The 15,448-nt window shown below is 37.7% G+C and overlaps 1 protein-coding gene across 7 annotated transcripts in view; it reads left to right on the top strand.

The window, feature by feature from the left end:
• Positions 1 to 15,448, top strand: part of NAV3 (neuron navigator 3) — an 892,841-nt gene that overhangs the window by 853,845 nt on the left and 23,548 nt on the right. For all 7 annotated transcript variants that reach the window (XM_061415605.1, XM_061415600.1, XM_061415606.1 and 4 more), the window contains 6 exons: positions 1,051 to 1,204; positions 2,623 to 2,797; positions 7,501 to 7,598; positions 10,279 to 10,374; positions 10,647 to 10,815; positions 12,151 to 12,386. In XM_061415605.1, the coding sequence (XP_061271589.1) occupies positions 1,051 to 1,204; positions 2,623 to 2,797; positions 7,501 to 7,598; positions 10,279 to 10,374; positions 10,647 to 10,815; positions 12,151 to 12,386 (928 nt within the window). The remainder of the gene's footprint in view (positions 1 to 1,050; positions 1,205 to 2,622; positions 2,798 to 7,500; positions 7,599 to 10,278; positions 10,375 to 10,646; positions 10,816 to 12,150; positions 12,387 to 15,448) is intronic.

Here is a 15,448-nt window from a genome sequence, read left to right on the forward strand (position 1 = left end):
TCTAGCATAGCATTTTTTATAGTATCCCACTAGAATGTTATAAGAAAGAATAAAACATGTAGAAGGTTAAACATGTGCTCTGATAATTCTCTTTGTTCTGTACACTGTTCAGTTCAGAGTCCATGTGTGCCCGTGACGGCAGCTCCCCGGAGCTGTGATATACACGAGGTCACAAATAGAACCACTTAAGACCGTGCACACTCTGTTTAATTCCCTTACTTAGAAGAACATAGCACGGTCATTTTGTGACCAGCAACTTAATCCTCACATTTTAAATAGAAAAGCTACTCATTAATACAACAGAAATTCTTTTTGACACATTTCCTCCCAAGCTGTCTACAAAACAACAACACAACAGCAGTGAGGATGTCGTGTATGTGACCTTCAAGCAGCCCCAACTAGCCCGCTTGTTTGGGTTGAAACCTTGCTTCAGTTTCATTAGCTGACCTCCTAAATCAGCCGAGCCTACCAGAAGGATTATATAACACTCATCCATTATTTAAATGTCCAAAACTAATCTCCCTGATTTATTGTCTACAATATTTATTTTGAAGTTTTGTGGTAACCGGGAGATAGTATTATGGCAAAATAAGATTATTCTTTGCAAAATTTTATAAAACTAGAAATCAACATTTTGATACATAATAACTTTGTTTTAAACAAATTTAATATGTTGCAAATAGAAGGTTAAGTCCCTTGAAAAAATGGTTGAATGAGATATAGTAATACTCTGACTTTCAGCCCCACAAATATTAGCAACAAGGGAATTTTGAGTATCAGTTTCTATACAGTAAAGATAGGTTGTTTTTAAACTTCAAAAAATAGAGATTAAAAAAAGAGAGAGAGACAAAGGCCTACTCTTTTCCGTTTTGAACCTATGAATGTATTTCTGTTTGTAAAACTCTTTTTCCTTTTCTCTAGGTTTTGCCAGCAGCAAATAATCTCTGTACCTGCTGGATATTATTGCAGTTCAGCTTTTAAAAGAATCATTGCCTTTCCTAATCCTCTGGCTTCCCCAACTGCTGATTTTGTGCTTGTTTCTTTCTTCAGGATCTGTGAATGCACAGAGGCTGAGGCAGAGATAATTCTGCAGTTGAAGAGTGAGCTCAGAGAAAAGGAATTAAAATTAACAGATATTCGGCTGGAGGCCCTCAGCTCTGCACATCATCTCGATCAGATCCGGGAAGCCATGAACCGGATGCAGGTTGGTCTGTAAGCACCTTCAAGGAGTGAACAGGAGAGCTTTGAAATGCTGCTTATTCTCTTGTCTCAGTTATTGTAAAAGCAAATCTCACATTTAAATCCCTTTTGGAAATGCACTCTTTTTATTTAATCTCCGCAACTCCTTTCCTAATATCGGTTGGAGAATTTTGTAAAATCCAGCTTTGGAAATGGGAATGCAAACTGGCTGGTTGCACTCAAGGACCATTGAAGGCACCTTTACTAGTGATTGAACTGGCTGAGAGCTAAGTTTTCAGAGAAACTACTGCAGCCCTTGCTTCTTGACTTCCCCGTGATTTACCTTTTGGTAACTTCTTCCTATAATTTTGAAATCTGACTTTCAAACACCTTTACCTGTTTTTTATTGAAAAACAAATGAAATGAGGAAAGGACAGAAATATAACACAAGCTTTCTAAATATGAAAGTAAAAGTGATGTAGAATGCCATCTGTAAAAGTAAAGCTTTTGTATATCTTGGAAGGATCCGAAGGCTAAATTCAGAACCAGTCTGTGCTCAGACTTTCATTTTATTATTGTCAACCAATAATCACTTGGTACCGCAGATGACTGAAACAGGAAAAGCTCGTTGCCAAGCAGATTCCTATACCACTGATATATTCATCAAAAGGCTTGTGTTGTTTTTATGAGCTTAGTGCTCTGTTTCGAAGGAACAAAAACTTTTTCAGACGTTAGCTAGGATTCTGAAGTGATAATTTTAAATCACTTCATTTATATAACTTTTGTTTTACTGTGATTTTCAACTCTTCCTGAATTCAGAATATTACGAAGGGCATTTTCTTCTATGAGATATTAATAGTATTGCATTAAATTTTTAAATTTTATTTTATTAAAGCATAGTTGATTTATAATGTTGTATTACAAAGTTTCAGATGCACAGCACAGTGATTCAGTTATATATATATACCTGAATATAGATAGATAGATACATTCTTTTTAAATTCTTTTCCCTTATAGGTTTTTACAAAATATTGAGTATATAGTAGGTCTCTCTGTTGGTTATCTGTTTTTATATATGTTGTAGTGTGTAATTCTAAAATGAGAAATGGAATGACCTCTTCAATTATGTTATTCTTAATTCAGGTGAGACCACATCCTGGAAAACTCCTCAAATATATGATAGATTTTTTTTTAAGTGTGAAAAAATTCCACTGGTCAGTGTATCTATATTTGTGAATATCTGAATATGTATATATGGGAGACAGAGAAAGAGATTTACTTTTCCTTCTTTGGAAGGAAATCTTGTTTTCATAATTCATAGTTGTTTTTTAATATCTCACCACATTAAAAAAAAAAAAAAAACCCACTGATTAACACTACTACTAAAAGAGTTGATACCCTTTTCTCTTCAAGTTAGCGCCATGTTTTTCAATTTCACAACAGAACGAGATTGAAATACTGAAGGCTGAAAATGACCGGCTGAAGGCGGAGACGGGGAACGTGGCGAAGCCTGCTCGGCCCCCGTCCGAGTCCGCGAGCAGCACCTCCTCCTCCTCCTCGCGCCAGTCCTTAGGGCTCTCGCTCAACAATCTGAACATCGCGGAGTCTGTTACGTCAGGTGATTTTGCGCGCACAGTGCCTAATCACAGCATGCCTAGGACTTCACAAGCGAGGACACCTCGAATTTGGAGACCCTTGCCCACCACTGCCCTCACCCATTCCCTCTTCAAAGCGTTAACACCCTAATTCTCAGAGATAGCCCTTTTTCCTTGTAAGTTCATTCTCAGTCATGATCATCTTAAAAGAACATTCTGTGTAAGAGTGAAACGACTTAGACATACGGTTTTCATATCATTTTTTAAAACAATTGTTTGTGCTTGACAAGTACTTCCTCCAGGATTACAGATAGGACGAAGGAGTAGTATTCTCTGATGATGGTTTGTACTCATCACTGTATAATCAGAACCCCGTGCATTTTGATAGCGTTTTGCCCATTTACAGGTGTTTCAGGCACTATTCCTAAATTTGACTAGTAATCCTGCATTTTGCAGCCCAGGGAGAATACAGTGCTCCTCTGTCACCGGGCTACAGCTCTATTAAACTGTCACCAAACAGACAAAAAGGAAACGCTGGGTTCCAGTATTGAGTTTAGAATAAGGGTAGCATTTTAGTCAGTTGCAAATAGAATCATATAACCTAACGTCTTAATATCTGATGAACTATTCAGTTATAAAGTATAACTGCTTCTTTAATTGAGTGCACACACACAGCATTTAATCATTTTTGTATACATAAAAGACTTGGTTGAGAAAGATTTACAGGAGGACCTGTGGTGATTACAAAGCACAGCCACTAGATGACGCTTGAAAACCAATAATATACATGTTCCTGGGCAATTTTAGTTCGGTTCAGTTCAGTCGCTAAGTCGTGTCTGACTCTTTGCGACCCCATGAATCGCAGCACGCCAGGCCTCCCTGTCTATCACCATCTCCCGGAGTTCACTCAAACTCACGTCCATCGAGTCAGTGATGCCATCCAGCCATCTCATCCTCTGTCATCCCCTTTTCCTCCTGCCCCTAATCCCTCCCAGGATCAGTCTTTTCCAATGAGTCAACTCTTCACATGAGGTGGCCAAAGTACTGGAGTTTCAGCTTTAGCATCATTCCTTCCAAAGAACACCCAGGGCTGATCTCCTTTAGAATGGACTGGTTGGATCTCCTTGCAGTCCAAGGGACTCTCAAGAGTCTTCTCCAACACCACAGTTCAAAAGCATCGATTCTTCGTCACTCAGCTTTCCACACAGTCCAACTCTCACATCCATATATGACCACTGGAAAAACCATAGCCTTGTCTAGACGAACCTTTGTCGGCAAAGTAATATGTCTGCTTTTCAATATGCTATCTAGGTTGGTCATAACTTTCCTTCCAAGGAGTAAATGTCTTTTAATTTCATGGCTGCAGTCACCATCTCCAGTGATTTTGGAGCCCCCAAAAATAAAGTCTGACACTGTTTCCACTGTTTCCCCATCTATTTCCCATGAAGTGATGGGGCCAGACGCCATGATCTTAGTTTTCTGAATGTTGAGCTTTAAGCCAACTTTTTCACTCTCCTCTTTCACTTTCATGAAGAAGCTCTTTGCTTCTTTGTCACTTTCTGCCATAAGGGTGGTGTCATCTGCATATCTGAGGTTATTGATATTTCTCCTGGCAATCTTGATTCCAGCTTGTGCTTCTTCTAGCCCAGCGTTTCTCATGATGTACTCTGCATATAAGTTAAATAAGCAGGGGGACAATATACAGCCTTGACGTACTCCTTTTCCTATTTGGAACCAGTCTGTTGTTTCATGTCCAGTTCTAACTGTTGCTTCCTGACCTGTATACAGGTTTCTCAGGAGGCAGGTCAGGTGGTCTGGTATTCCCATCTCCTTCAGAATTTTCCACAGTTTATTGTGATCCACACAGTCAAAGGCTTTGGCATAGTCAATAAAGCAGAAATAGATGTTTTTCAGAAACTCTCTTGCTTTTTCAGTGATCCAGCGGATGTTCGCAATTTGATCTCTGGTGCCTTTGCCTTTTCTAAAACCAGCTTGAACATCTGGAAGTTCACGGTTCATGTACTGTTGAAACCTGGCTTGGAGAATTTTGAGCATTACTTTACTAGCGTGTGAGATGAGTGCAATTGTGCGGTAGTTTGAGCATTCTTTGGCATTGCCTTTCTTTGGGATTGGAATGAACACTGACCTTTTCCAGTCCTGTGGCCACTGCTGAGTTTTCCAAATTTGCTGACATATTGCGTGTGGCACTTTCACAGCATCATCGTTTAAGATTTGAAATAGCTCAACTGGAATTCCATCACCTCCACTAGCTTTTTTCATAGTGATGCTTCCTAAGGCCCATTTGACTTCACATTCCAGGGTGTCTGCTCCAGCTCAGTGTGAGTGATCACACCATCGTGATTATATGGGTCATGAAGATCTTTTCTGTACAGTTCTGTGTATTCTTGCCACCTCTTCTTAATATCTTCTGCTTCTTTTAGTTCCATACCATTTCTGTCCTTTATTGTGCCCGTCTTTGCATGAAATGTTCCCTTGGTATCTCTGATTTTCTTGAAGAGATCTGTAGTCTTTCCCATTCTATTGCTTTCCTCTATTTCTTTCCATTGATTGCTGAGGAAGGCTTTCTTATCTCTCCTTGCTATTCTTTGGAACTCTGCATGGTTAGTGGGCTCAAACTTGACAGTTAAAAGTGCTTTTATGCTGGGGCTTTTTAACAGAAAAGCTTTGTAGAGTACATGATTAATTAAAAAAGAAGTAGACAGAGGACAATTGACAGAGGTCCAGTTCCTCAAATATAGTGCATGTTCCATGCATCCAATGAAGACAGAGGTGTGAAAAAACCTTTATTTTTCTTGTCAGTATTTCACTTGATTGGAACCAGAATGGCAAACCTTTTTATTCTATTTTCAATATGTTGACAGAGAACCATAACTTATTTTCCAAATAAATAAATAAACAAAAAAAAAAAAAAACAAAGAACCTAATCTCAAATTGGCTGTTGTTTGTTTTCCCTCAGAGTTGTTTGCTCCGGTGATCATCCCATTGGTGTACCAATGGGGAGACCCAGAGTGAGCCACGGTGTTCTCCTCCAACTGTTAATACAAGGAGTTAGAATAGACACACAGAGAAAAGGAGTAATGGTTAGAACAGGTGAACTTACTAAATACTGAGGATAAAGTGCTTTAAAAGCATTGTCTGTTATGCTCTCGATAACTCTACCAAGCTGATGGTTTTATAACCCATTTTATAGATGAAGAAACCAAGACTTGGGGATGTGATTACTATAATTAGTTCAGTAAATGATAGAGCAGGGAATTCATCTTTCTCACCATGGTATTCATTTCCAGTGCCCAGGACAGTACCTGATTTCTTTGATGCTTAATAAATTATTATTTTAAATAATTATTTTTGAATATTTATAAACAATTATGAATAATTGAACAAAGTACTAAAGAGGTGATTTGGTCATGAATTATAAGATATTTAGTTGTGAATAATTAGCCTGTTTAAAATTTTGAGAAAAGGAACGAGAATTAAAATGACACTTAAGGAAGAGTTTTGAGCAGGATAAGCAAAAAGATGAGACCAGGAGGATGTTCATCTAGTAAAAAAAAAAATAATTCCAGCAAGGGAGATTGTCTTTGACAATTTAAAAATTTCTAGCAAAAAAATCTCCATATTCCTTAAACTCTAAATTTGTTTTTCATTGTTACGGTATTATGGCATTTTTTAAACTCCTTTCTTTGCAAAATTGCATATTCCAATTATTAAAGTAATACAACAATTTTATTTTCAGAACCCATTTGATGAAATTGTTTCTTTTATATAATGATACAAAGTCCTTGTCTCTCTGAATTTACAGTGTGAGCAATTGAGTCCTCTTGTCACCAGGCACATGTGATCTTCAACATATAGCTAAGTTTCCTTTGTCCACAGAACACTATCTTCATATTAAATATGCCTCTATAATATCATCATTTTCAAAGGAAAACATATGTGGGATAGTTTGCCTTACTCATTCTCCAAACTGAACATTAATCTCATATACTATATTTAAAAAATTAATCTTTAATCACATTTAAAGTTGGTAGTTTAAAGGTTAACTAGCTTTATCATGCTTCTGTAACTCTTAGCTGATTACTAGAAATATCATTTTTGTTTTGAAACTGTGAGCAGAAAGAGGACAGAAGAGCAATAATTAATATATTTTTGCAGGGAAGTATAATGCCATCATTGAAATTCAAAACATTACCTAAAATTACAGATATAAGGAAAAGTAATCATATAGCTGTGTTTGTACCAAATGCTTGAAAATAATTTCAGTTGACAGTCAATCTCAGCACCTTTGCATTCATAATTTCGTGGGGTTTGAGCTTGGATATTTTCAGCTAGATAGAAAATCAGATTGCTTTTCAATTTGTTGCAGTTATAATGGTAACTAAATATTACTCAGGTATTACTCAGACCTGTGCATAATAGGGGAAAAAACCCCTTATTTCCTCATCTATTGCGATGGCCCAACACTTGGGTGAAGATCTTTGAAAACAGAAGTAAAGTCTTAGATGAAAATTTTAACCCAACCACAGCCACCCATCTTCTTGAAAGCTGAGGTTTTTCACCTGTGTTAAGTTAGAATGCATGGCAGAAAAGGTAAATATTCCCCTTGAAAAGCGTAAAACTATGGGGGAGAAAGTGATGACAGTAGACAAATCCGAGCTAACATGACTCTGTTATGTGTGTGTATGTTTCTTTGGAAATTTGGTAGATATTTTGCTGGATGATCCTGGTGATGCAACTGGACACAAGGATGGCCGCAGTGTGAAAATTATAGTCTCCATAAGCAAGGGCTACGGCCGAGCAAAGGTATTTCTTTAATTTTAAGCTCTTTATTACCGTGAATGACCACAAGTCAAATATATTGAAATATGAGTATTTTTCCTGATAAATATACCACCAGCAGAGTTTGTCTTGGCATTGGCTTAATATGTTTATAAAAGCATGAAAGTTAGGGACTCAAAAAGAAATGGCCTCATCCTATAGATAGAAATGTGTCTCCGTACTTCATGTTTATTCACTGAAAATAGTAGCGGCTGTCAGCCACCCTCATTCCTAAAACCTAAAAAGAAACACATGGCTTTCTTTGACATAGCATCTTATCTAACTAAATACAGGTGATGTTTATGATGTATGGTACCGTGTTGCTAGAACTGTCAAGATGGTCTTTCCACAAAGAGGAGACTATAAGCTATATGGCCATTCTAGACACTGGAAAGATAGATATATTTTATTAGACTCATTATAACAATGTCCATTAATACTACTTTTGTGTATCATTTTTAAGCAAGGCCCTAGCTGAAAAGGCAAATATTTAATTTTTCTGAAATCAAATATTGCCTTCAAATTGGCAGTGTCATCCTGATCCTAGACTCTTCTTGAAACAAAAAATATTTTTTTTCAAGTTGAAATTGTATTTCAGTGGCCAAAAATACAAATTTGTAGGTATCCAATTTTTTCGTATCAAACAGAAGAGCAAAGAACTTTAGAATTTTAAGATAATTGCAGTATTTAAGTTTGAAAAGTGAGCTAGCAATTGTGAATTTTTACATTGAGCATATATTCTAAGAATTATAATGCCATAAGCTTTCTGCTTGAGCTGCAGATCTGTGCCTGAATTTCCCATGTGGGTCTTTTTGTAAAAGACTATAATAGTCTCAGTGAAGCTTGAACGATCTCTGATTTAAAAGCAGCGGCTTAAAAGCACTGTAAGCATGTCCATTTTGACTCAGTTACATTAACACCAGAAAACAAGTTTTCTTTTTCAAAATAATTCTGAAAGACAATATTTCTGAATGTTAAGAAGAAGATATCTTGGTCTTCTTGAGTTACCATAACAAAATACTGCAGATTGGATGGCTTAAACAATGGAAATTTGTTTTCTCCTGGTTATTAAGTCCAAGATCAAGGTGCTATCTGGTTTGGTTCCTGAAAAGGGCTCTCTCTTTGGGTTGCAAATGGCACCTTCTTGGCTATGTTCTCACAGGCCTTTCCTCAGTGTGTGTACTTGGGGAGAGAGAGATCTCTCTCTTACTTCCCCTACTTAGATAAGGCTGCTGCTGCTGCTGCTAAGTCGCTTCAGTCGTGTCCGACTCTGTGCGACCCCACAGACGGCAGCCCATCAGGTTCCACCATCCCTGGGATTCTCCAGGCAAGAACACTGGAGCGGGTTGCCATTTCCTTCTCCGATGCATGAAAGTGAAAGTGAAGTCGCTCAGTCGTGTCCGACTCTTCGCGACCCCATGGACTGCAGCCTACCAGGCTCCTCCGTCCATGGGATTTTCCAGGCAAGAGTACTGGAGTGGGGTGCCATTGCCTTCTCCGACTTAGAAAGCTACTGATCCTGTGATGTCAGACCCACTCTCATGGCCTAATTTAACTCTTATTACCTCCTGCTGATTCCATTTCCAAACACCATCAATTGGGAGTTGTGGTTTAATATATGAATTTGAGTGGAACAAGAACATTCAGTCTATAACAGTGGTATAAAAATAACAGTGGTTTTGCTATGAATTTCTAACTTTTTTTTAAAAACAAATATTAGTTTCAGGTTATACCTAAGTAGTGGTGATAATCATTTACCCTTATAGAGTTAAATGCTATAGATGAAGAAATGTAGGTCAGAGCCAGCTAAGTGACTTGACCTAACATCACTTTTCTTAATTACATGTAGATGTAGTTTCATCTTTAGACTTTCATATATGAAAAGTAAACTAACCACTTTAATAGTTTTGCTATGAAATGAACCATGTTTATATTTAAAACACCAAAACCCTACCAAAAAACAAAAAAATCAAGTCAATGAAAATCTTTGAGTTTTGAAATGTAATTTTGAAGATTCTCCAAGAATCTTCAAGGATTCCTTGTAATCCTGTAGGATTTCCTGGCAAGTATTCTAAATATTGAATTTTCTGATAAATTCAAAGTAGAGCCTGAGTTGTGAATATATGAATCCCATACTGCCATGGATAACTTATTTTTCAAATTTGGATTCGATCTTAGAGATAATCTAAATAAAAAATAATAAACTGAGTTTTGGACTTAACATTTAGATTGCAAAAATGTCAAGATGACATTTTAGAACTCAAGATATAGTTCTGTTGCATCTCTATCACCATCTCCTTCCCACCAAGCTGATTCTCTTCAGAAATGTACATGCTCACTAAAATGGAAGGCTGTTCTCTCCTGGACCTTTCCTTTCTACTGAACAGGTCATGAATCAGTTTTCCTTGGCCATACCACTTCATCTAACTTCTTTCTCTCTTGTTTTGTTGCTATTCCTGTTACTTTGCTTGTTAGTTAATTAGTTACTTTGGTTGTTTTGTTTGCTGGGGTATTTTGTATAATCCACTGTGTATGTCTACTATTATATAAACCATAAGTTTGATATATATTTTAGTGTTAATCACCACCAATATTAATATTTTAGTAGATATAATAAAACAAGATGCAGTTGGGTTTTATCTTATTTTATTTTGATCTTACTTAGGATCAGAAGTCTCAGGCATATTTGATAGGATCCATTGGTGTTAGTGGAAAAACCAAGTGGGATGTCTTAGATGGTGTAATTAGACGTCTCTTTAAGGTACGTTGTACAAGATATCCTGATACTAATTTTAAAACGTGTTTCATTTTGGATGTTTCCCTTAGCTTTAATGGCATGTGCATATCTGTTTTTCCTCTCCTGCATTTTAAATATTAAAGGAAGCTTTCTCTTTATGCTGTGTGATATTAATAGTTATTGTAGTACCCAGTTCTAAAATTCATGATAGCTAGTTTCATATCCCCGTGAATTTTACACTGGTAGAAGAGTGGTCCCTCTGTTTTGACTTTGCATCTTTGTGTATACAATTTCAGGAGTATGTGTTCAGAATTGATACCTCCGCTAGCCTTGGTCTGAGCTCTGACTGCATTGCCAGCTACTGTATAGGAGACGTGACCAGATCCCATGGCCCAGAAGTGCCTGAGCTGCTGCCGTGTGGGTACCTTGTGGGTGATAATAACGTCATCACTGTGAACCTGAAAGGTAAAAACAAAAATGGAAAAAAAAACCCCACAATTTCATTGTTACCAATGTTTCTTTTCTTTTTTTTTTGCAGTTTCACTTCAAATTTTCATATTTGAAAAGTAGGCTAACTACTTTAATACTTTGGGTATGAGATGAGCCATATTTATATTAAAAACACAAAAATCCAACTAAAAACAAAAATCAAGTAAATTAAAGTCTTTGAGTTTTGAGATGTAATTTTGAAGATTCTCAAGGACTCATAAAGGAAGTGACTTGTCAAATTTCAAATTTCTAGGTTTTCTACATTATCCTCTTTGATTTAGGGGAAATTTCTAAAAGTTTATTGCATAGTCTAAGGTAATATATTCATCCCTATACCTTCAATTTTAAAATATATATGCTCAGCAAGGGCTTCCCTGGTAGCTTAGATGGTAAAAAATCTGCCTGCAATGCAGGAGGCCCAAGTTTGATCCCTGGGTTGGGAAGATCCCTTGGAGAAGGGAATAGCTACCCAGTCAAGTGATCTTTCCTGGAGAATCCCATGGACAGAGGAGCCTGGCAGGGTACAACCCATGGGGTCACAAAGAGTTGGACGCAGTGAAGAGACTAAGCACATATTCAGTGAATACCCACTGGGGACAGAGAATGGAAGTTAAGAATCAGGGATGAGAAATTCTTTTGCTTTGAATAATGTGATTATTTCTAGGTAAATGGAATATCTCAGGTATCCTTGTCTCCATAATTTCTTGTTCACATATGTTGATGAGTTCAGAACATATCTAGGTAACTATGGATTAATAGAGGGATTTGTCAATATTTGATTTTATGATTAAGATAGTTGAGATACTGTTGCTCTCCTTAATTCCTTGCCAAATATCACAATATATATTCTTCAAAAGCTTAAGTGATGGTATAGCAGGGATGTATAATGAGAGCTAGAAGGAAGTACAAAGAAGGAGAAAAGAGGAGGAAAAAGAGAAGAACACAAATTTTTATATTTATGCTTAACAAAATTACCACCTTCAAAGAGAAGAATAGTTCTTGATAGCATTCATAGTAATGCTTCCATTTCTCTGTGGAAACATAAGCGGGTAGCATGAAGTAGACAGGGGAGAGAGTCTTAGGAAAAGCAACTGGCTTGCTTTCATTCCTGTGTTCACTCTGCCTTATTTCTCATGTATTCTGTCTTAAAATAGCAACACATGTTTGTGAGACAGAAATGTCAAGGAAAGTCTCTTGCAAGGAGTGTTATTCCTACGGCTAACAAAGCCCAGGTGCCAGTTGACACTGTGTTTTAAATTCTAGCTTATGTAGAACCATAAGCCATTCTCTTCCCTTTGTTTCTCCCTTTAGGGGTAGAAGAAAACAGTTTGGACAGTTTTGTTTTTGATACTCTGATTCCTAAACCAATTACCCAAAGATACTTTAACTTGTTGATGGAGCATCACAGAATTATACTCTCAGGACCTAGTGGTACTGGAAAGACTTATTTAGCACACAAACTTGCTGAATATGTAATAACCAAATCTGGGAGGAAAAAAACAGAGGATGCAATCGCCACTTTTAATGTGGATCACAAGTCTAGTAAGGTAAGTCACAGACTCCTAAGACAACCGCTGCCATTTATCCGTAATTGTATTACTCAACTAAGCATTAAGATTACATGAAACTTCCATATTGTGCCTGGAAACTTATCTATCTCATTGGCTAAGGCTGGAATCTGGAGAATGAATAAATCCTATTTGTGAATTTGAATAAGACTGCTCAGTGGCATTCAGTTATCTAGTACTTCATAAGCATTGGGAATTGACAGCAGAAAAGAACAAAGTCTCTATTGTCTAATTTCTCTTAGACATCCATTTAGGAAATGTTAGAGCAAAAAGAGATCCAAGTAAATAATATGGAAGCAAGAGGCTAGAACTCTTCCTGGAGGAATCAGAGCTTTCAAAAGTCAGTATCTGGTCTGGGTCATAATAAATAAGGAATTAACTGGAATATTGTAATAATGGAGATTTGGGTATGATTAATATATTCTAAGCAGAAATTCTGGGAGCAGAAAATTGTTTACATCATATTTCTATAAGATTTCTGTGTAGGAAACTTAGGAAATTGAATAGTATTCCATTTCACCATCACCTAAGGTCTCAGTCAGTTCATTTCAGTTCAGTTGCTCAGTTGTGTCTGATTCTTTGCAATCCCATGGACTGCAGCACTGCCAGGCTTCCCTGTCCCCATTGAGTCGGTGATGCCATCCAACCATCCCATCCTCTGTCGTCCCCTTCTCCTCCTGCCTTCAATCTTTCCCAGCATCAGGGTCTTTTCCAGTGAGTCAGTTATTTGCATTAGGTGGTCAAAGTATTGGAATTTCAGCTTTAGCATCAGTCCTTCCAACGAATATTCAGGACTGATTTCCTTTAGAATGGACTGGTTGGATCTCCTTGCTGTCCAACGGACTCTCAAGAGTCTTCTCCAACACCACAGTTCAAAAGCATTAATTCCTCAGCACTCAGCTTTCTTTATGGTCCAACTCTCACATCCATACATGACTACTGGAAAAACCATAGCTTTGACTAGATGGACCTTTGTTGACAAAGTAATGTCTCTGCTTTTTAATATGCTGTCTAGGTTGGTCATAACTTTTCTTCCAAGGAGCAAGCATATTTTAATTTTTCTGGCTGAAGTCATCATCTGCAGTGATTTTAGAGCCCCAAAATATAAAGTCTGTCACTGTTTCCATTGTTTTCCCATGTATTTGCCATGAAGTGATGGGACTGGATGCCATGATCTTAGGTTTCTGAATGTTGACTTTTCAATCTCCTATTTCGCTTTCATCAAGAGGCTCTTTAGTTCTTCTTCCCTTTCTGCCTTAAGGGTGGTGTCATCTGCATATCCGAGGTTATTGATATGTCTTCCATCAATCTTGATTCCAGCTTGTGCTTCATCCAGCCTGGCATTTCACATGATGTACTTTGCATATAAGTTAAATAAGCAGGATGACAATATATAGCCTTGACATACTCTTTTCCCGATTTGGAACCAGTCTGTTGTTCCATGTCCATTTCTAACTGTTGCTTCTTGACCTGCATACACATTTCTCAGGAGGCAGGTCAGGTGGTCTGGTATTCCCATCTCTTGAAGAATTTTCCAGAGTTTGTTGTGATCCACACAGTCAAAGGCTTTGGCGTAGTCAATAAAACAGAAGTAAATGTTTTTTTCTGGGACTCTCTTGCTTTTTTGATGATCCAGTGGATGTTGGGAATTTGATCTCTTGTTCCTCTGCCTTTTCTAAATCCAGCTTGAACATCTGGAAGTTCATGGTTCCTGTCCTGTTGAAGCCTGGATGGGAGAATTTTGAGCATCACTTTGCTAGTGTGTGAGATGAGTCTATACTAAGGTCTAGCATACCAGAATTATCATCCTGAACACTCTCAGCTCTCAAATAGCCGTGAGGGATATAAAACGCAGCCAGTACTTTCATATACTCCAAGCAGTCAACAATTTTAAAAAGAAAATAGTTGATGCGTCACATACCGCTAACACAGGGCTACTTTTACTGATAGTTAATCTAACTACATTCTCAGTCAGTGCAGCCTGAGGCTCTCTTAGGAAACTACATTTGTTATTAGCAATACCTCAAGGTTACCCAGATGACACTGGGTCACTGTGACTTTTTTCAAAAATGACCTGGTTAAATGATCTAAACTGACCCAGTCTCACAGTAACCTCCCTCCTACAAATATTTAGAAAATAAACACGACTCCCCAAAGCAGCCCCAAACCACTAAATTCTTGAAAGATGTTTAATTTAGTGAACAAAAATGCCTTAAAGGAATAGTTCATTAAGTTCATGACACCAACCAACTGTGGAAACTAGGGCTGATTCTTTAATTTCTTTGTGCCTCAGTTTTCCCAGCCATAAAATGGGGAAAATAGTGAAGTTGTGTTAAGGACTAAAGGAGTGACTCTGTGTGTGTGAGAGAGAGAGAGAGAAATAGAAGCCGGGAAGAGAGAGAATAGTGCACATAGCAAGCACTGTCTAAGGGTTTCCCACAGTTACTAATTATAGCTCTTGGCTGCAATGAGGATTTCTTATACAAATACACGCAGACCCATACAGACCACCCACCCCTGTGACACACACAGACCTTTGTTCAAATTGTCTTATATGTATTTTTCAAGGAGAGCAGAGTTGTGTATAATGCAGGATATTATCTCCTCACGTTGACTCAATAAAGCACATGAATTCTGACTACGTCCTTGGAATTCAGCACTATTCAGATTGTTGATGAACCAAATATTCTCATTTTAAGTAGAGAGAGACATGGCACCTGAGACAGAATATTAAACTCTTCTCTAAGTAAAAGCAGAAGACACAGTTGCTTGTTTGCCTCAGCCTACATGTTTAATGCCTCCAATGAATTCTGGGTCTCCTCATCAGTTCAGTTCAGTTCAGTTCAGTCGCTCAGTCGTGTCCGACTCTTTGCAACCCCATGAATCGCAGCACGCCAGGCCTCCCTGTCCATCACCAACTCCCGGAGTTCAACCAGACTCATGTCCATCGAGTCAATGATGCCATCCAGCCATCTCATCCTCTGTCATCCCCTTCTCCTCTTGCCCCTAATCCCTCCCAGCATCAGAGTCTTTTCCAATGA

This window comes from Bos javanicus, chromosome 5, assembly GCF_032452875.1.
Source record: "Bos javanicus breed banteng chromosome 5, ARS-OSU_banteng_1.0, whole genome shotgun sequence".
Classification (NCBI taxonomy): Eukaryota; Metazoa; Chordata; class Mammalia; order Artiodactyla; family Bovidae; genus Bos; species Bos javanicus.